The 20,867-nt window shown below is 56.8% G+C and overlaps 1 protein-coding gene across 2 annotated transcripts; it reads left to right on the top strand.

Annotated features, from left to right (window-relative positions):
• The first annotated feature begins 1,762 nt into the window (after positions 1 to 1,762).
• TSC22D3 (TSC22 domain family member 3) lies at positions 1,763 to 20,044 on the top strand. 2 transcript variants are annotated; one of them, XM_053274200.1, is made up of 3 exons: positions 1,763 to 2,505; positions 17,629 to 17,680; positions 18,872 to 20,044. In XM_053274200.1, exons 1-3 carry the CDS (start codon positions 1,859 to 1,861, stop codon positions 19,121 to 19,123), a joined length of 951 nt encoding a protein of 316 aa, XP_053130175.1. In that variant the 5' UTR covers positions 1,763 to 1,858; the 3' UTR covers positions 19,124 to 20,044. The 2 variants fall into 2 exon arrangements, with proteins under 2 accessions (XP_053130175.1, XP_053130176.1); XM_053274201.1 differs by lacking the exon at positions 1,763 to 2,505 and adding an exon at positions 17,258 to 17,507.
• Positions 20,045 to 20,867: the final 823 nt, after the last annotated feature.

Raw genomic sequence — 20,867 nt, forward strand, 5'->3', positions numbered from 1 at the left:
TTGAATGGAGTCTCTTCTTTTCCCCAGGAGGGCACCACTGCTTTTGTCCCAGAGACCCATGGAGCTGTGGGGCAGGGGATGCATCCCTCCCAGTTATGAAAGAGATGGTGAACTTGGATGAATGGGGGGTGGGGAGCTGAATCTTGAGGCCTGCATACCCTCATTGCTAACCATCATTATTTTTTTAAAAAAACACACACACACACACAACCATGCATTGTACAAAACTTCAGCTAATAGTTGGGTGCCCCTTGGCAAGTTTGCATTAATCCATTCAGGCATGGAAAGAGAAGAAGGGAGCAGAGGTGTATCTAGAGAAAATAGCGCCAAGGGCAAGCATTGAAATTGTGCCCCCCTGTCCAAACATCTGACACCCATCTTTCAGATAACTTTACCATATCAGCGGAAAAATACAAGTCTAAAGGTCACATACAAGTCACATATCTGAATATGTGTACAGTGACTTATATTATATTATTATTTTTTAAAAAAATTACCTGTAGCCCCTTCGGGGGGTTTCCTAAAAGCTGTGGGGGGTCTGCAAAGGTTCCCCCTCCCCCTGCTGGCCTCTAGGGCCTCACAGGGACCATTTAAGCATTGCGGTGGCCATTTTTTAAAATATTTTTTTTTAAGGTAGCTGAAAACAAAATGGCCACCACGCATGCTCAAATGGCCTCTGTGAGGCCTGGTATGGCTTAGGGCCTCACAGAGGCCATTTGAACATGCGCAGTGGCCATTTTGTTTTCAGCAGCCTTTAAAAAAATATTTTTAAATTTTAAGAAATGGTGCCCCCCTTCAAGTGGCACCCGGGGCACATGCCCTGCCTGCCTCACCCTAGATACGCTCCTGGAAGGGAGTAAGGCGAGGGTGCTTTAAGGCAGGCTGCGAGGACAGAAGGGGGAATGGGGGGAATTCCAGGCATCTGGGGCAGTAAGCGGGGTGGGGGATCATGGAAGGAGCCAGCCACTTGGGTGGTCAGGATGAAGCTGAGGACAAGTGGAGAGAGACGCGACGAGTCGGGAGGAATCGCCCCCATCGCTCTCCAAAGGGAGATCCTAGGGGAGGCTGCTTCTCCAATCTTCTCCAGCAGGGGGCAGCAGCATCACGACGTGGGCTGCCTTCTTCTCCCGCGCGCCCGCTGTAAAGCCGGTTCCAATCCGAGCAGGGCGGCCAGACCTTCACGCAAGATCGGCGCCAGAGGCTCACTGGAAAATTTAAAGCCGGGCAGGCAGCCGCGCTTCTCCGGAGTACAGCGCAGAGAAGCATCTGGGTGGAGGGTCTGCAGCATTGCAGGCCTGCAGCAGCTCCGAGGGTCCGTCTGCGACTCTTGTTGCTTCGTGTGTGAGTAATGCAGGCAAACAGGCGTGGGGGGCGCCCCGCTTCCCTCCCCCGGATGCTTCCCCGCCCCTAGTCTCTCTCTCCTCCCGCTCGAGGGTCTCGCTTTGCTCAGATTCGGGGCGTGGGGGGGGGGGTCTGTCGTGTGGAGGGCAGGGCTCCTGAGCTTTGAAGAGCTGCCTAGCAGGCAGAAATTCAGCAGGTGTACCCCTCACCACCTGAAATTCTGCTACAAGAAGCTCCGCGCCGCCCCCCTCCCTCCCTGCCTGCGTAGACCGAAGGGAGGGGACGTGGCGACCCTGGCGATGGGGAGGGCGCGGCGAAGGGGAACGTTCACTGGGGCGGGCTGGGCGCGCCACCCGAGGGAGGGAGGACGGGCGGGCGGTGGGGCTGGGCTGGGGACCGCATTGCCAATCCGGGCCAGAGCCGAGGGAAGGGGGCGGGCCAGGAAGGGAAGGGAAGGAAGGGAAGGGAAGGAGGCTAGGGTGAGTCGCCGCCGCCGCCGCGGAGCAGCAGAGCCCAGATGCGACGCGAGAGGGCAGCGCCAGGCAGCTCGAGGGGGCAGCGGCAGCTTCTGGGTCGAGGCGGCCGTCGGACCCCGCGAGTGGAGGGGCCGCCGCCACGGGGCCAGGGCTGGCAGTGCCAGGCAGGCAGAGAGCAGCAGCACTTCGGAAGCGCCGGCGGCAGGTTGGCACCACAGCCGGCGGAGGAGCAGGAGAGGCCGCTCTCGGCGCTGGCCGGCCAGCGGGGCAAGGACAGCAGCCCGCCTCTGTGGAGCCGCCGCTGGAGCTGGTGCACCCTGGCGGGCTCCCGGATGGCCTCGCCCGCCGCCTCCTCCTCCTTCTCCTCCTCCTCCTCTTCGGAGGAATGCCGCTCCTCCATCGGGCTGGACTTCTGCAGCTGCTGCCTGGACTTGGCCAACCGCAGCGGCCTGGAGCGGACCCCCGGCCGGGGCTACAACAACAACCTGGCCAGCCCCCCGGCCAGCCCCTTCCAGCTCCTGCGGGAGCAGCTGGCCTGTGAGAACCTGAATGCCGACAAGCTGAGCCGCATCATGCGCCAGGACTCGCTGGAGCCGGTGGTGCGCGACCCGTGTTACCTCCTCAACCAGGGCATCTGCAACCGCAACATCGACCAGACCCTGCTCTCCATCCTGCTCTTCTTCCACAGGTGGGTGGGCGGCTGCTCAGAAGGAGCCCTTGCTCTGCCTGCAGGAGGAGGTCCCCGTTTCCGCCCCTGGCAGCACCGCCTGGCCAGCAGGGCTGGCTGGCTGGCTGGCAACCGCTGTTCTCCGCCGCAGCTGCTGCCTGTCAGTGCAGGCGATCCTGAGCTAGACGGACCGAGTGTGACTTGGTTGAGGCAGCTTCCTTGTGTCGGGGGCCATAGGGGCAGCTGCCAGAGGTTGGGTCCTGAGGCAAAGGACTGGTGAGGGGCAGGGCAGGATCCACAGTGGGGCATCCCCTGCCACTGCTAGCATACAGGGAGAAGAGGGCTGCCTGCTGAGTCCAGCCCTGCAAGAGAACTGGAGCCGCGTCGGTTGATACCGGAATGTGCATTCAGGGGGTCACTGGGGTAATGCAGAAGCCGCAGATGCTGGTCTCAAGGGCAGCTGTGTGGCTGTCAAGGGGTGGGGGGTGGGTGGCTGCCCCTTCTGTGCGATGCCTGACTCCATGCTCTGGTCTGCACAAGGTGCGGAGAATCGGGGCAGCCCCTGCCTCTCCTCCCCCCCCCCCCGCCTCCAGGTCAGAGAGGCTCAGTTAGCTTGGCCTGAATTGGAGCAAGAGCTGGGGCTCTGTCTTGGGAAGCCAGGGGAAAGAGACGATGAGATGCCTTTACGGGGAGAATCCCAGTTGCTGTGGCCAGCCCCCACCCAGTGTGAATGGCAGTTTGACCCTTCCCGCCCCCATCCTCTTCCTAGGGGCTTCAGTGCCTCCAACAGAGGACTGGGCTTCAAGGTCCAGGGGACAGCTGGCTGCTTCTTTCCCAGGAAAGGAGGGTCTGCCTTTGAGCTCCTTGGGGTCGATGCCTGCGGCAGGCAGGCAGGCTCTGGAGCTGCTGAAGGGATGGAACACAGGAAGCTGCCACATACTGAGTCAGACCTTTGGTCTATCTAGCTCAGTATTGTCGACCCAGACTGGCAGCGGCTTCTCCAAGGTTGCAGGCAGGAATCTCTCCCAGCCCTACCTTGGAGTTGCCAGAGAGGGAATTCGGGACCTAGATGCTCTTCCCGGAGCGGCTCCATCCCCTAAGGGGAATCTCTTACGGTGCTCACACATCAAGTCTCTCATTTACATGCAACCAGGGTGGACCCTGCTTAGCTAAGGGGACAAGTCATGCTTGTTACCATAAGACCAGCTCCAGAGTCTGCTCCTGAGAGCCTTTGGGTCTTGGGCCTTCTGCGCTGATTCCGTGACAGTTGCCGGCCAGCTCCTGGAGTGCAGCCCCAAAGAGGTGCCTGTCTGCCCACTGGTGCATGTGTCTCTCGGCCGCTCCGGTGCGGGGCCCTTCCTTGCAGACCCACAGCTCTCTTTCCCCAGCGTGCCCATACAAGCCGCCGGCTCCCTCTCTGGGCATCTACTTGCCTGGAGCAGCCAGCCGGAGACGCACACGCGCACCCCCACGTGCCCTGCTCAGGCAGCCGTGCGCATGGCCGCCCCCACGCCCTCTTGGAACTGCCACACACGTGTCTCCCCACATGTATGGCCGAGCCCTGCTGCTGCCAGCTGGAGGGGGCGGTGTTTGGCAGGCAAACTAGCTGCCGCCGTGAGAGGCGGCTCTCTGCCCTTACATAAGGCCCTGGGAGGGGCCAGGGGGTGGCTAAGGTGCTTCCTAGCCCAGGCTGCCGACAGCTGTGGGGGCCACGGGAAGCAGGGCTGGGCCCACGCCCAGAGAAGGCTGGCATGGGTTTCCTGTTCGTTTGGGAACTATGGGTCTCGGAGGGAAGTGAATGTGGGCCAGGCACTGGTAGCCAGTGCCCAAAATAGCCTCCTCCTGAGGAGCAAGCAGAGGCTGGGTGCATGGCTCAGCAGGAGAGAGAGAAGCATTCCACCCCAAATGCCTGGAGTGGAAGGGACCCCTGCTTTGGGCTGGCACCTGACTGCCTGTGTTTGGGGGTAGAGTGAGAGGCTAGTTCCTTCCCACTCCTCCGAGAAAACACACAGATACTTCTCTGCTAGGACAAGAGTTGCTAAACATCGATGCGCCCAGCAGCGTTCCCTCTAAGGCGTGCGCACGCTCACAAGTTCTTTGATGTCCGCTCAGTGAATTTTAGATCCCGCTCAGGTTGACTCAGGAAGACCCCACTCCGAATGCAGGTGTGCACACACTGCCTTGATACTGCTGCTCAGAACAAACCTCATTCCGTACACAGAGATGGGGAAAATTAGGGAGAACACTGGGGCCCAGCCCCATGCCCAGCTCCTCCATTTGATTGCTTCCCACAGAGAGGTGCATGGCCCACTCTCTGCACGGAATTCCCCAAGGGCTGCATTCTCAGGGGTGCCTGGTGGTGGTGGGGCAGTCCATCTGCTGTCCCCTTGCAGTGATCTCTCTAACAAGGATTTCCAGATGCTGTTGACTACGACTCCCAGCATCTCCAGCTGCAATAGCCTTTGCTAGGGGATTATGGGAGTTGCAGTCATCAACATCTGGGAATCCCTGTGAGAGGGAATACTGCTCCCTTGCTCTCCAGAGCAGCCACAATGTGATGTGCTGGCTGCTGCTGTTTCTTCGGGTGATGGGCCAAAGCATTGGGCTGCCTGTAGCCCGTGCCTCAAGAGGAATGGCCCTTAGCCATACGGGGCCCCTGAACTGGCCTCTGGGCCCCCTTCCACCCAAGGGCCACTTCCAGGGGTGCCTGTCTTGAAAAGCCTGGAGAGCGTATTGCTCATCTATTTAATGGGAGCAGAGAGCTGGTCTGGTGGTAGCAAGCATGACTAGTCCCCATAACTAAGCAGGGTCTGCCCTGGTTGCATATGAATGGGAGACTTGATGTGTGAGCACTGCAAGATATTCCCCTCAGGGGATGGAGCTGCTCTAGGAAGAGCATCTAGGTTCCAAGTTCCCTCCCTGGCAGCATCTCCAAGATAGGGCTGAGAGAGATTCCTGCCTGCAGCCTTGGAGAAGCCGCTGCCGGTCTGTGAAGACAATACTGAGCTAGATAGACCAATGGTCTGACTCAGTATATGGCAGCTTCCTATGAATTAGACGGGCCACCTTCAACCCGGACCCCCAGACCTTTTCTTCTTCTTCGGAATGCATTAAAGAGTTTGTGTTTGGAAAATGGCTAAGAAATGTTTAATGGGAAGGGGAAGGGGAGCAGGAAGGTGGGAGGGGTCTCTCTCTCTCTCTCTCTCTCTCTCTCTCTCTCTCTGCCCTGGCAGGTGGGCTCTTGCCTCCAGTCCAGCATGGCCCCTTTTCAGTGGCCTCTTGGAAACTGGGGAAGTGCTGCTCAGGGTGTTGGAGCCCACTGTGGGGCTCCAGGTGGTGACCTCCCCATGTATTTTGAACTCGCGTTGCCATCCTAAGAGCTGGGGGCCTTTATGTTCTTATAAGAGGGGTTTGGATCACTTCATGGAGGAGAGGTCTATCAGCAGCTACTAGTCTGAGGTCTACAGGCCACTTCCAGCCTCAAAGGCAGGATGCCTCTGAGTCCCAGTTGCAGGGGAGTCACAGCAGGAGAGGGGGCATGCCCTCACCTCTTGCCTGTGGGCTCCCAGTGGCATCTGGTGGGCCACTGTGTGAAACAGGGTGCTGGTCTAGATGGGCCTCCTTGGGCCTGATCCAGCAGGGCCGTTCTTATGTTCTGTTATGTGTTACGTCTGGTTAGTCGATGGCACCTCCAGCCTGGCCGTGGTTGGAGCCCAGCTTGGCTCATTGAGAAGGAGGCAGCTGCTTCTCCTTGGCCTGGAAGGAGCTAGCAGGCCTGCTCAGCTGCCAGTCGGTCACCCGGATGACTAAAAAGGCCCAATGACCTCCCCTGCCCTCTCAGGCCCTTGTGACTCTGTCTGGGTGCTGAAGCCGAGCGTGCAGCTGAGTGAGGAGGGTGCAGGAGAAGAGGAGAGTGAGCGAGCTTTGAAGGGGGAGGCATGGGCAGGACTGGGACCTCCCAGTGCTCTCGCAGATGGAACTGGTGTGTTGGGCAGCCAGGAAAGAGACGAAGGCTCACACCTGGTTTGAGGGCAGGGGGACCACGTTAGGGGGACCCTTTCCCAGTGGGACCACGGATGCTTTCATTGCAGAGATACTGCCTCTTCCCTCCTCCCACCCCTGTGGCGATGAACCACGGAGGCACCTGTCTGCCCTGCTTCCCAGCACACATGGCCATGCGCAGGTTTCTTGCACGGGGAATTCAGGCGCACCCTGAGCTTGTGAAGGGCCTCAGATGCATTCCGACTGCAGAGCAGGCAGAAATGGGGAGCTGTGCCTCAGCCGTGTTGTCTGTAGGAATGAGGCGGCTTCCAGGAAGAGAAGAGGGTTGTGTGAATGCACCGGGGTTGGGAGGTGTCAGACGCTCTGGGCAGGCTGCCCCTGGTGATCATTATTACATTCTGTAATAATGAGGAGTGTTTGCAGGGCCCAAGAGAAAGGGCGAGGGGAAGCATCTGGAGGCAGACCAGCAGAGGGCAGTGAGCTGGAGAGCTGGTGGCTAGGAAGTTTCAGGGAGGCTTTGGGCATTTTTGGTCTGGCAGCCTAAACTCCGTTCATGGAAGTTCATGAAGTTCATGGGGCATTTGCTTGGGTATTGCACTCAAGAGTCAGAGGAAGCAAGAAGCCAGCATGGTGTAGTTGCTAGAGTGCTGGATCAGGACCGGGGAGACCTGAGTTCAAATCCCCATTCAGCCATGAGACTTGCTGGTTGACTCTGGGCCAGTCACTTCTCTCTCAGCCGAACCTACTTCACAGAGTTGTTGTGAGGAGAAACTCAAGTATGTAGTACACTGCTCTGAGCTCCTTGGAGGAAGAGCAGGATGTAAAATGTAAATAATAATAAAAGTTCAGAGGAGCAAGAACTTTAAAAGAAGCTTAAAAGACTGTCCTGCTGCTTGTTCCTACGTGAGCAGCTCTGGCTTCCGAGAAACCTGGTTCTCTGTGGTGGCATTTGCAAGGAGGGGGATGATGTGTTTGGGCCTGCGTTTTGCACAGAGGTGCCTGTGTGGAAGAGAGGAGAGGCTACGTGGGCACAGGAACCAACTGCACGTCCCTCTGGGAGAAGGATCCCCCATCTCCACATTATCTATCTCCTTAGCACTCTTAGTCAACGAGGCCGCCCCTGGGGAGTTGCCATTTGATCCAGGAAGCAAGATGAATGCCGGAAGCCTTTGAACTGTTTCTCCTTGATCGCAATTGCTCCCCTCCTCCGGCTGCTATTTACTGCATGGGGGCAAACTATGGCCCAGGGGCAGGCAGAGAGCTGAGAGGGCTAAACCGAGGGCCGCCGCGTGTTCTCCCTGCTAAAAGCAGCACCTCCCGGCAGACCAGCCTTTGCACCCAGTTTCCACCCTTTGCTCTGAAATGCGGACCCTTTTGCCTCATTGCTGCTGCTAAGAGGTCCAAGCGCTGCTGTGAGGGCAGCTCAGCCACAGGCAGTGCTTCTCTGGCTGCGGTGCTGCTTCTCAAGCAGTCCTCAATGACATTAGCGGGGACAGATAAACCAGACAATAAAAACAAGGGGCGGGGAGCAGCCTGAACGGTGTGGTGTTGTGTCTGCAGAAGCTTCTCAGGTTTCCCAAGCCAAAGGTGCAGCTAAGCCCTGGGAGAGGACACGGATTTTGTGTGCGGAATGCGGGCGGCCAGCCGGGAGCATGTCCTGGTGGTGCAGCCCGCCTGGAGTGCACCCAGGAGCAGGCGGGCCCGGCAGCCCCGCGGCTGTCAAGGCAAGACAGGAGGCCTTGTTTTTATCAGCGTGTTGGAGTTGGAGATCAGAGGCCTCTTGGGCACGCTTGCTCCATTCATCATAACACCCTTCCAAGGCCGCTCTGGCAGCTCCCTGGATTCTCAGACCTGTCAGCAAACAGCCCGGCTGGCTGGCCCGCTTTCCCCTGAGGGAGGGGCGCTGCCGCTTCCTCGTGAGGAAGCCTGGTGGGAGGAAAACAAACAGTTCTGCTTCGCAGGGAGCACCCGAGTGCCTTCAAAGCGCTTGGCCTGCATTGTTTCAGAAAGCGTGGGCCGGCGCACCAAAACATCTCCTGGGCACACCCACCCCGGCAGGTTTCACTGGTGCCTGAGAGTGGCACCTCCAGAGTAGCTGTGGAGGTTCACCCAGGTGGGGGGTGGGGGTGGGTAGCCACTGCCCTGAATCCATTCGGGGAGCCTTAGACTCTGTGTGGGGCAGGGAGGCAAAAAGCCACTGAAGGCAAAGCCTGGGGACATAGACCGCCTGGTGTGAAGCAGGATCTGGTCTCCTCGGCTCTCACAAGTCATTTGCCTGGAAAATGATGGAGAGTCTGAGATGTTACCCCCTTCACTGGATGCCTGAGATCTGGAGAAGTGAGCTCCGGTCCCCGCAAAGCATCCACTGCAAAACATCCATCAGCCTTCAAGGTGCTTCGGGACTCGCTCTTTGTGTGTGTTCAGGATCAATTCGTTCCCCCCAAACCAAAAACAGCACTTTGAACTGTCCACTCTGGACAGTAAGGCGGTCTGTATTTGGCTCAAATACGCAGCGGTCAACATTCTGCCTTCACATATTTTCAGACTCATTGTTTTTTTCGCGGGGGGTCTTGGGGAATAGAAATATGGTTGTTAAAAATTAAAGCCAAAATCTGGGGTATGCCAAATTCTGTATCCCATTCCAGTTTCCCTAACTTTGTGGGGCCAGATTGCAGAAGACACCCAGCCCTGATCCTGAAGCATGCTGGGGAGGCCCAGCGTTTCAGGACAAGGTCACAAGAAGCAAAATGGGTAGCATGGATACCCAAAGCATCCTGTGGACAGCCCGGGGTTGGAGATGGGAGCATCTCGACAGTGGCTGCAGCAGCTATTAATAGGAGGCTCCCATGGGGCATGTTTGGCTGTGGCCTCAGCTGTCCTTTTGCAAGGAGACGTGGTTGAAAGGCCTCTGGACAGCAGCTCTGTACTCCAGTGACACAGAACTGGCTGTCCTCTGAGCAGGCAGGAGATCTCCCAGCAATGCAGACAGCCAGCTTCAGTTCCTCTGTTTCCTCTGCATCCTGAGTAACACTTCAGCCTCTCCATGATTTCACAGGTGAATGACTTGTGGGAGCAGAGGAGCCCAGATCCTGCTTCACACAGTTGTTCAATGTGGGTTATTGACAGAAGAGGGATTGTGTGAACCCATCCCAAAGTGGTTTATGGTCCAGATTCCTGCCCTGGTGTGGGTTCACACAAGTCATGCTAATGTCAGTAACTCTCATTAACCGCATGATCCATTTTGGAGGTGCGGTATATAAATCAAATAAATAACCTAAATCTATACAATTAATTCCTGTAGAGGGGATGCGTGGGGATGTGGCAGGCTCCGCCCCCACTGCAGCCACGACCAGTGGCAGGCCCAGAGGGGGCGACATGTGCAAGGGAGAGAGGAGCCCGCGCCAGGGGGCAGCGGGCGAAGCCCCACTGCCCCGAGGAGGAGGATGGCAAGGCAGAGGGAGGCGGCGGCAGGACGGCCTGGCCCTGGCCCCTGGGGTGAGACGGCAGTGGCGTCATGGAGGGTGGACGGCTGAGCCCAACTAGAGGCGCAGATGCTCTGCACCCAGGCCCACTAGTTTGAACTATTGTGTGAACTAGGCCCAGGCAAGCCTGCAGCACAGCCTGACTTTGAGGGCCCATTGCTGGACTTGTGCTGGGTGGTAACTAATCCAAGCCCTGGCAAAACCCCATGGAGCAGCTGGCCGGCTCTTATGCACTCTTTGAGACGATGCACTTGGGCGTGCTGGAAATGCAGACTCAGCTCCTGCACCTGCTCCCACCCCGCAGTTGCTTCTTTTTAAAAGAAGGCAGCTTTTCTCAGTGCAGAGTTTCAGTTGCCTGAGCTCAGAATCCAATATGGGGTGTGTGTGTGTGTGTGTGTGTGTGTGTGTGTGTGTGTGTGTGTGTGTGTTTAATAGCTGTCTCTGCTAATCATTCTCTATATTAGGAAAGTGGTTGTGCCACAAGTACACATGCTTAGAATCAAAATGGAGTGGATGGGATGGGCAGGTTGGTAGGAGAGGGTCTCTGCCAATGCTAGAAGCCCTCCATCCTGGCAGAAAGGCCAGCAGGAGCTGAGGGCTGTGTGCAGAAGGGTTGCCCTCAGACCCTGGTGCCACACGGAGCAGACCCAGGTGCAAACGCTCAGCCAGCCAGAGAAGGGGATCTGACCGTCTGAAGGGAAGCCAATGGCTGGCCACCTGCTTCTCTCCACATAGCACAGGGCTTCTCCGCCTTCAGCCCCCAGATGTTGGTGGACTACAACTCCCTTTGGTCATTGCGGCCGGGGATGATGGGAATTGTAGTCCACCAACATCTGGGGGCCTAAGGTTGGAAACCCCTGCCCTAGCACAAGTCCCCCTCCCATGGCTTCAGGGACAAAAGGGGAGAGGAAGTAACCTCACTCCCTCTTCTTTGGTCCCCAAATGGTGAAATTAACAGGATGTTCCCTGACCAGTGAATAGGCTGATATCCCAATCAGGGTAAACCATGGCCAAAATGTGTATACACTACAGACAGAGAGAGGGGCATTCAAACAGTCCTAATGTAAACACAGAAAGGTTTTTGAATTGAGGTACAAACATGTTCCTAAAACGTTTTACTGACATGGAACGTTCACAATCTAATGCCCTAAAACAGGTTCTCAAACCTGGGTCTCCAGATTTTGTAACAGTAAAAACCATAAAACCTAAAAACAACCAACATTAACAAGATAAGCAGGAGCAGGAAATTTAAGAAACCTGGCATCCCCCAAGGGGTAAAAGCCTGAACAAATAAAAAAGGTATTTAGTTTTTTAAAAGCAGCCACAGATGTCAAAGAGCTGGCATTCACTAGGAGAACATTCCAGAGCTTGGGGGCAACAACAGAGAAGGCCCTGTCCTGTGTGCATGACAATTTAGCCTCTCTCAACATCAGCACATGGAGCAATGACCTTGTTGGTGCCTGCCAGAAACCCTTGGGTGCATGTGGTCCTTCAGGTATCCAGGGCCCAAACCGTTAAGGGCTTTAAAAGTAATAACCAGCACCTTGAACTGGATCCAGGAACAAATTGGCAGCTAGTGCAGCTCTTTCAAAATAGGTGTGATATGCTCCAAGCAAGCAGTTCCAGAGAGAACCCTGGCATCTGCATTCTGCACCAACTGAAGTTTCCAAATATTCTTCAAGGGCAGCCCCACGTAAAGCGCATTGCAGTAATCCAGCTGCGACATGACTAAGGCATGGGTAACCGTGGCCAGATCTGCCTTCTCGAGAAGGGGATGCAGCTGGTGCACTAGCTGAAGCTGTGCAAAGGCACCCCTGGCCACTGCCTCCACCTGAGCATCCAGAAGCAGAACTGGGTCCAGCAACACCCCCAAGCGGCACACTTGCTCTTTCAAGTGGAGTACAACCCCATCCAGAGCTGGTTGAATCACCCTATCCTGATTGGCTTTTTTGCTGTCCAGCAGCACCTCGTCTGGATTTAACCTGTGTGCTAGCCCACATCCAGCCCATCACCGCCTCTAGTCCCCGGTTCAGTACATGCATTAAGCAGTGGATCTGATGTCAGAAGAAGGTAGAGCTGAGTGTCATCTGCATATTGATGACATTTCAGTCCAACCCTCTTGATGTCCTTTCCCAGCAGTTTCATGTAGATGTTAACAGCATGGGGGACAATACTGAGCTTTGTGGGACCCCAGAGGCCAAGGAGTCGAGCAAAAGTCCCCCACCCCCAGCACCACCTTCTGGAACCTCTACCCAAGAAGGGACCAGAATCACTCCAATGCACCACCCCAGTCCCTATACCTGAGAGGCGGTTCAGAAGGATACCATGGTTGATGGTATCGAATGCCACTGAGAGGTCCAGCAGAACCAACAGGGATGCACCCCCCGCCCCACTTTCTAGTTCCCAGCTTAGGTCATCCACCAGGGCAACCAAGGCAGTTTCAGCCCCAAACCCAGGGTGAAAGCCAGACTGAAAAGGGTCTAGACCAGGCCTGAGCAGCTTTGCCCCACCAGCTGTTTTTGGACTACAACTCCCATAATCCCCAGCCACAGTGGCCAGTAGCCAGGGATTATGGGGATTGTAGGCCAACATCTGCAGGAGGGCCAAAATTGAGCAACCCTGGTCTAAACCAGGGATTCTCAACGTTGGGTCCCCAGATGTTATTGGACTCCAACTCCCATAATCCCCAAGCCCAGTGGCCTTTGGCTGGGGATTATGGGAGTTGAAGTCCAATAACATCTGGGGACCCAACGTTGAGAATCCCTGGTCTAAACAATCCGTATCATCCAAGAGCCTTTGCAGCTGCACAGATACCACATTCTCTTATCACCTTGCTTAAAAGAGGAAGATTGAAATGGGCCGATAGTCATCAAGCTTGGTGGAATCAAGGGAGGGCTTTTTAAATAGTGGCCTTACCACCGCCTGCTTGAGGCTTGATGGCATCTTGCCCTCCCTTAATGAAGCATTAATAATTGGCTCCAACCACCTACCTGTTCCTTCCCTGGCAGACTTTGCTGGCTATGAAGGGCAAGGGTCCAGAGTGCATGATGCTGCCCACACACTGCCTAGGATCTTGTCCGCTTCCTCAGGCTGCAGCTTGTTTCGGCAGATGCATTTTGACCCCACAGATGTTCTGCAGCAGTTTAAGAGATGGGGGTTGATCAGGCCACGCTTCCTGAAGGGAATAAGCAGAGCCAGGTGGCTCCTAATGTCTGGCATTTCCTTTGCAAAAAGGTGCTTCATTTTAGAAAGAACAAAAGCTCTCTCCAAAACCCCCGAAGAGATCCCACTGTGATTTGTCGATAGGTAGATCAAGATCTCCAGGCAACAAGTACAGGTACCTCCTGCCCCCAAGCCAGCCAGGAAGGTTTCCTCTTCAGAGCAGTGCGGTCTCTGGCTCCAGAGGAATCCCACTGATGCTGCACATGATGGACCACTGGAGGTGGGCCTGGCAGAAGAGCAGAGCTGCTGCTGCTGAGAGGGGCCGCTGGAGCTCCCCGGCAGGCAACGGAGGCAGAAGGGAGTCCCCCTCCTGGTGCACAAGGCGGCAGCCATGCTCAGCAGGCCCCTCCCAAGCTGCCTCTTGGCGTGCCAGCGAGCCCAGAACTGGGAGTACGGCCAAGGCCCCTATCAAAGGGAGCAGCCGCCCAGCAGCTGGAGATGGGAACTTGTCAGCAGGCTGCTCTCCGCCAACACAAGCCGGGGGAAAGAGCTGTCAAGGAGGCTGGGTTTCCTCTGGGGGTGGCCCAGACCCCCTCTTGGCTGCCCCCAGTATTAGTACCTCAGTTGCCGGGGTGGGAGAAAGTTGTTCTTAGTAGCAATCATTATCCAGCAGTTTGGAAAGGGCCTCATCACACCCGCCCCGCCAACCCCACTGCCAGAGAGAGGGCTGCAGGTGAGGCTGCCTGATGGTGTGTTGTGCATAGGGGAGCCGGAGTCCTGGCCCCTGAGTCCAAACTCAATGCCATCAAATGTCCACTGGGCCACAAAAGTGCCCATGGGGCAGGGCTCTCTTGCTGAGAAGAGAGAGTTCTTCTTGTCCCAGAGGAGAAACAGAAGTACTTGGTATCCAAAACTAGAAGGGCCAGAGCGGTGGCACTGACGTGGAAGGCAGAAGTTCCAGGTGCAGCCCCCTCCCCTGTTGCTGCCATGCTGAGTCAGGGGAAAGCCTGCTTGTGGAATGAGCCTCTGCCTGCCAGAGAGCTTTGGGAGAGGAAGCGTGGCAAGCAGCCCTGTTCAGGCCACCTCGCCTGAGCTCATTGCCTGGCCCCTCTGAGACTTGGCAGGCCTGCACTTCCCTCTGACTCTCCAGCAGCTTGGAGGAAATGCTGGAGCCCTTTCCCACGCCGCCAGGGAGCCTTTGGAGAGCCTCGCTGCTTTTCCAGGGCTGTCCTTAGAGAGCCCTGGCAGGGTGTGAAACCTGCCGCAGATCAACCCCTTCCAGTTGATTTTAGTGGGGATTGAAGGAGGAGGGCCTAGGACAGTTGCCTTGCTTGGCTATTCTGCAGATCTATAGTGTGGACCATGGCTGAGGACTAGGGTGGTGGGGATCTCAGGGACAGTGACAGGAGAGAGAGAGCTGCTCCTGCCCTGCTCCATGGGGGCTTGGCCAAGGGCTGGTGTATCCCAGTGCATCGGAAGGCATGTATGTGCATCAGAAGGCAAGCATCAGAGGAGAGCTGGTCTTGGGGCAGCAAGCATGACTTGTCCCCTTAGCTAAGCAGGGTCCACCCTGGTAGCATATGAATGGGAGACTTGATGTGTGAGCACTGGAAGAGATTCCCCTTAGGGGATGGAGCTGCTCTGGGAAGAGCAGAAGTTCCCAAGTTCCCTCTCTGGCATCTCCAAGATAGGGCTGAGAGAGATTGCTGCCTGCACCCTTGGAGAAGCTGCTGCCAGTCTGTGAAGACAATACTGAGCGAGATGGACCTATGGTCTGACTCAGTATATGGCAGCTTCCTATGTTCCACTTTCCTGCGTGGATTTGTGGAAGCGTGGGAACAATACCGAACTATCACCACCATCAAACCACGACACGTGTCTGTCCAGAAGCGGAAAGGGTCTGGCATGCCTCTGGCACAGGTGCACCTTTGCACGTCTCCACCTGAACTGAAGTGTGTGTGTCAGGGGGCTTTCCCCCCAAGGGGCAGTGAGAAGGTGTGCTTTTCTTTTCTGGCCACAGAGCCTCGGGAGTGCCAAGAAGGGAGGGCAGAGAGGCAGAGCCAACATGTTTCAGACCATGCAGGGTCTGACTTCAGGAGGGGCCCCTTCCTCTGGCTGCAGCTGTATTCTGACTGAATCCAAGTTCTTTGTCATTGGTTACATAAAATGCTGCTTTATACTCAGTCAGACCTTTGGTCTGTCTGGTCTAGCCAGCACGGGGTAGGGGGTGGAGCCAGGCTGCACAACTTTCATCCGCCTGTAGATGCTGGACTAGAACTCCTAGAATTCCTAACCATTGGCCACTGTGGCTGGGAATGATGGGAATTATAGTCCAAAAATGACTAGAGGGCCAAAACTCTGCAGCCCTAGGTTGGAGTGCCCCATTCCCCTGTAATGCTCACAGCCTCACCTACCTCACAGGGTTGTTGTGAGGATAAACATAGCCATGTACACCACTCTAGGCTTCTTGGAGGAAGAGCAGGCGATAAATGCAAATAGGAAAGGAAGTAGTTCAGCACTGGCAGCAACTGGGTGTCGGGCAAAGAAGGATCTTGCGCCAGCCGTATCTGGAGATGCTGCCAGGCATTAAACGGAGGACCTTCTGCATGGAAAACAGGTGTTCGGCCACGGAGCTGTGAGCCACAGAATTCTGCCTGCCTTCTGCAAGGAGGCAAGAAGTTTTGAGCATAGTTCCCCATTCATAACTGCCTTGGACGGAGTCAAACGGCGTCTGCCTAGGCCAGAGCCATCTACTCTGACTGGCAGCGGCTCTCCGGCAAGGGCTCTTTCCCAGGCTGTGGGGCGGGGATAGAGGGGACCTTTTGCCTGCAAAGGGTGTGAGCGGGGACGGGCCTAGATGTCCTGGCGTGCGGCCTGCGGCAGCCAGAGAAGACCTGAAGCCGAAGAGAGGCGCCGCGCGGGGTTTGCACGCCCACCAGGCAGCCTCCAAGGCCGCCGCTGGAGCTGACGCAAGTCGCCGCAGCAGCAGCGGCATGTTTGGGTGGCTGCTTATGTAATGGTAAACCTCGACCTAGTTCTTCTGAGTTTGGGAGCTGCTACTTTGCATATCTGGGCCCGGCCCCTTGTTTTGCAACCTGCCCTCGCTGCAGAAGGAAAACAAACTCCCCCCCCCCCTCTTTCTTTCTTTCTCTTTTGGAAGCGCTTTTTGTACCTTATGCAAGCGGGGTGAGGAAGGTGTCTGAAGGCCCTGCTTAATTAATCCGACAGCACGCGCTTATGCGCGTTTACCCGGGAGTAAGTCATTGGAACTTACTCCCGGGTAAGCGAGCCTGAGAGTGCAGCCTGGCTTTGCAAACTCAGGAAGAAGCCTGACCTCGCTACTATCTGCTCCTCTCAGTAAACCGAAGCGCCAGGATTAGGGCCGAGACGTGTTTACACGGAAGGACCAGCGGGCAACCGAAGCTCGCTTCCCTGTCAACTTGCTTCGGGTTTACTGGGCCGAAGGCCGCCAGGCTCAAGCGCGTCTGCTCAGAGCTTCGGTGGGGGGCCTGAAAAGGCGAGCTGGGGGCGGAAGAAGGGCAACCCCAACGCATGCCCGTCTAACGTATTGCGCTGCCTAGAGCCTCGGAAGGGGGGCTCTGCATTGATTTGGGGCGAAGGGGAGGCCGCTAGAACGGGGAAATGTTGCGACCCTCTTGCCTGGCTGTCCCCCGCTCTGCTCTAGGGAGCAAAGGCGCGTGTCTTGTCCGCTTGAGCAAACGCGCCACGAAATGCAGCCCGACGACACGCAAACACCCCTTGAAAGAGCAGCCGAGGGTTTTGTGGTACAATCCCGGGGCTAGAATCTTCGCCTTTCGGGCGAACAAGATCTGTATTCGTTTAAAGTCCCTTTTCGACTCTGGCTTTTCTGCGAAGTCCGCCTGTGGACTATGATTTATTTTCTTTCTTTCGATTTCCATTGGAGTATGATAACCACTCCATAAAGAGTTTACGAGCGTATAAACCCAACTGGCCCTGCAGAGGGCGCCTTCGCGCAGCTGTCCCGACAAGGAAACGCTGACACTCGATCCGCGGCTGGTGCGAGGCAGGGGGTGGGGCCTTATTTGCATGCCAGGCTGACGCAATGTGACGTCGCGAGCCTCCTTATATAAGGCGGGCGGGCTCCAAATAGCCACAGTTTAGTTTCGTCCGTCCGCCGTGCCCGTCGTGCGCCGTCCGACCTTTTCACACCCGCCCCAGAAAAACTCTCACTTCTCGGCGCTCCGCAAGCCCCTCGACGGCGCTGCACGTAGCCATGAGCACCGGCGTGTACCAGTCCCCGATGGAGGTGGCAGTCTACCAGCTGCACAATTTCTCCATCTCGTTTTTCTCCTCCTTGCTGGGGGGGGACGTGGTCTCGGTCAAGCTGGACAACAGGTTAGAGGAGGGAGACACGGGGAGGCGGGTCGCGCGGGGACGCCAGGGAGGGGCCCGGGGCTGAATCTCTGTTCGACGGTTCCTCCTGCCTCACGGCGCCTCCCGCTTTTGTCTCTTGCAGTGCGTCTGGCGACAGCGTGGTGGCCATCGACAACAAGATCGAGCAGGCGATGGTGAGTCTCTCGCTGCCTCTCCCGGGGGAAGGGGAGAGCCCGAGGCGCGGTCCTCCGTTGCCCGCCTCTTTGGGCCAGCCGCAGTGCAGAGAGAGAGGAGGAGCCCGGGAAGGAGAGGCGCTCTAACCCCCCGGGGCTGAACTTGCGCCTTGCGGGTCGGCCAGGGCTCCCCCGAGGAACCAGCGAAAGCCCATGGAGTACGACTGCAGGGAGTGCCTTGCGAGGGCTTTGCTTTTCAAATGCGCCTTGTGGATGGCAGAGTCGAGAGGGCCCTCACACTCCAGAAAGTAGTCTGGCCCAGGGGCTAACAAGGTTGGAGGGGGCCCAGAGACAAGATTTTAAAATGGCCCCCCCTCACTGAAGCTCAGCTCATGAAGTAAAGAAATCTTAAATGAGGCTAAATAGTGGTAACAAAAAGCATAGTAAAATGTGTGTGTGTGCATGTGCCACAATAGAACATCATCCTACATTATTTTTAAAAAGGTTTTGTAAATTGTGGATGATGCAAGTCACTTAATGGTACTAGAGCAAGACACGCTGTTCTGGTAGCTCCAGGTCTTAACACTCACATCAGTTTTGGAGGATGAATGCAACTGAAGGAAGCCCCGGTGGGTGTGTGGCTGGGGGAGTCAGTCATGTGACTTGCCTCTGGGGGGAACCCCCAAGGCAGTGGGCCCCCAGACACCTGTCTCCCCTTGCCCTGTTATAGTTACGCCCCTGGTCTGGCCCGTATTAAAACACCCGGGATTTGTTTGGCCAAAGCTGCTATCTCAGTGGGGCAGGCAGGCCAGCAAGCCATCTGTGGTGAGCGTCCCTCTGCAGCGCCTCTTCCTCTCTGCTGAAATGCAGCAAGCCCTTCGGCACATCTGGCCTCAAGAGATTAGGCGGCTGGAAAGCTTTGAGGCCCTGGCTGCAGCCTGGCACCCTGGCTTCTGGTCTGTAGCGACTCAGGGTCACATGGGCCCAGCTTGCAGAGGGGTAATCAGCCAATGTATGGAAGTCTCTGCGTTGGTGAAGGAGGTTCCCCTCTGTGTTTCTGGAAGCATTTCCTAGCCCAGAGAGCTTCTCGGGAGTGGCCTTTGCGGCGAGTGGGGTGGGTAGAGTGTTGCTCTGTTGCAGCAGTGAGCTGCTTTGGAAGAGTGGTGGGTGTGCTGTTGACTCACCAGAGCTTTTCTTCTTCCTCCTCGGCAGGATCTGGTGAAGAACCACCTGATGTATGCCGTGAGGGAGGAGGTGGAGATCCTCAAAGAGCAAATCAAGGAGCTGGTGGAGAAGAACTCCCAGCTGGAGCGGGAGAACAGCCTCCTGAAAAACCTGGCCAGCCCCGAGCAGCTCCAGAAGTTCCAGTCCCGGCTGCCCCTGGAGGTGGTGCCGCAGACCCCCCAGAAGCAGAGTCCGGGGTCTGCTGCCCCGGCCCAGCACAGGGTGGGCTCTGCGGTGTAAGGTGGCTCTGTCCTGGGGGTGGGCAGAGCCACAGAACTCTTTCTACGTGCATCTCCTTGAAAGTGGTTTCCTCACTTCTCCTTTGGAGGACTCCAAGCGATGGCTTCTGAGGCCACGGTCCTGGCCCGGGCCCTTGAGGGGCCCCCGGCTGTCTGGAGCTGGGCAGAGACTTGTCTCCTGAAGAAAGGGGCTCAACTGCAACCACGGTGGAGCTTGGACACCTGCTGGAGCAGGCAGCCCTGCTTGAAGAAGTCCTGCCTCCCTGTCTGAAAAGGGACCGTGTGCCATGTTGAGGCTCCCGGCCTGGTCGGCAAAAGACTTGTAACTGGCAAGAGGCAAGCCAGCCTTGGAGAGAGGACTGTCCTGCTGCTGGTGCTGGAGGGAGGTGGCTGCAGAAGCAGCCCCTCAGCTTGTTTGGACATGCTGCCATGTGGGGATTACCAGGCTTGGCTTGTCTGTTTAGCACTGGCTCTGTGTTCCCCGGTTCCTAGCCTTGGGGGCACAAGGACTGCTGCCTTCTGTATAGACTCGGGCGCCACCTCTGTCTTCCTGTTTCAGTTTGCAGGGATTTGGACCGAAAGGCAGACCCCAGGCCATAGGATGGGGACTGAGAGGGGGCTGCTGTGGCTTCCCCGTAACGGTTTGTCTTGAACGTTGTACACAGACAAACACCACCACCCCCTCCATGAGGGGGAGCTCACTGCCGGCTGCCTTACTGCTGTCCCAGGCGGACCCCGCCCAAGGCGCCCACTGGCAGCACACAGATCCAGCTTGGGAGGGGGTGGCAGCAAGAGGAGCCTTCAGGGGGCTGCCCCCCACTCAGCCACCTCCCGGCATGGGCATGTGCTTCATTATCACACTTCCTAGTTGAATGTTGTAACTCCTGAGACATTGCAATAAAGTCTACCTTTTGTATTTATACACTGGAGGTGGTCTCCGTTCTTGCTGGGAGAGGGGAGGGAAGAGGGCCCTGGGAGGTGGGGTTCTGGCCGAGAGGGAGGGGGAAACCCAAAGAGAACTTGGGTTTGGAGGGGAGGGGGGGCCAGAGCGGCAGACCCCTCCCTCCTATCCATTCTCCCCTATGTAAGAAAGAACTACCCTCTGTTTCCTCTCCCTGTAATGGGGGTGGGGGGGTGCTGCCCCCCATTACAGTAGGGGTGTTCTCGCGTTGCTTTGGGTGGGAGGGTGTATGTGGGACCTGCCAAGGCTCTCTTCCGTCACTGGGCTGTTCGCCCTGACTAAATATGGTACCTTTTTGCCCCATCACCTGTTGGACAGCCGAGTTAGGTGTGCAAACACACTCCTGTCCCTGCTTCACTGCATCTGCACCAAGTGGAAATGCAACTAACTGAGGCGGCTGTGGCGGGGTAGTGTTGGGAGTCTTGGGTGCCGGGTCCCTGTAGCAAAGCCTTGGCCTCTGCCTTTGCGTGGCAGGGAGGGGTGTGAGCTTTCCTTCCGCCGCAAAGCCTAGGATCCAGCTATGAAGGCCTGTGGGGTCCTTCTCCCTGCCCAGCATGGCAGTCAATAAGGCAGTTCATGCCACCTTCCACAAGGTGGGTTTTGGCCTGTGCAGGAGGCAGTTAGCCAAGTTCCCGCAGACGAATGCTGTGTCTGCCTGCAGCTCCCCGGCCAGGGTCTTATCCCTGCAAAAGGAGGCTGGACATCTTGGCAAATTTCTCCTAACCCTTGGCCCGAGTTGCTTCCAAGGAATATGGCGCACGCCTGCCCTTGCCTGTTTTGTGGC

This window comes from Hemicordylus capensis, chromosome 11 (genome assembly GCF_027244095.1).
Source record: "Hemicordylus capensis ecotype Gifberg chromosome 11, rHemCap1.1.pri, whole genome shotgun sequence".
NCBI classification, from domain to species: domain Eukaryota; kingdom Metazoa; phylum Chordata; class Lepidosauria; order Squamata; family Cordylidae; genus Hemicordylus; species Hemicordylus capensis.

Bases quoted from the DNA above. Each gene is read 5' to 3' on its own strand.
- TSC22D3 (XM_053274200.1), top strand. From the start codon at position 1,859: ATGCGACGCGAGAGGGCAGCGCCAGGCAGCTCGAGGGGGCAGCGGCAG. The intron at 2,506-17,628 runs GTGGGTGGGCGG...TGTCTCTTGCAG, and splicing joins ATCCTGCTCTTCTTCCACAG to TGCGTCTGGCGACAGCGTGG. The intron at 17,681-18,871 runs GTGAGTCTCTCG...CCTCCTCGGCAG, and splicing joins ACAAGATCGAGCAGGCGATG to GATCTGGTGAAGAACCACCT.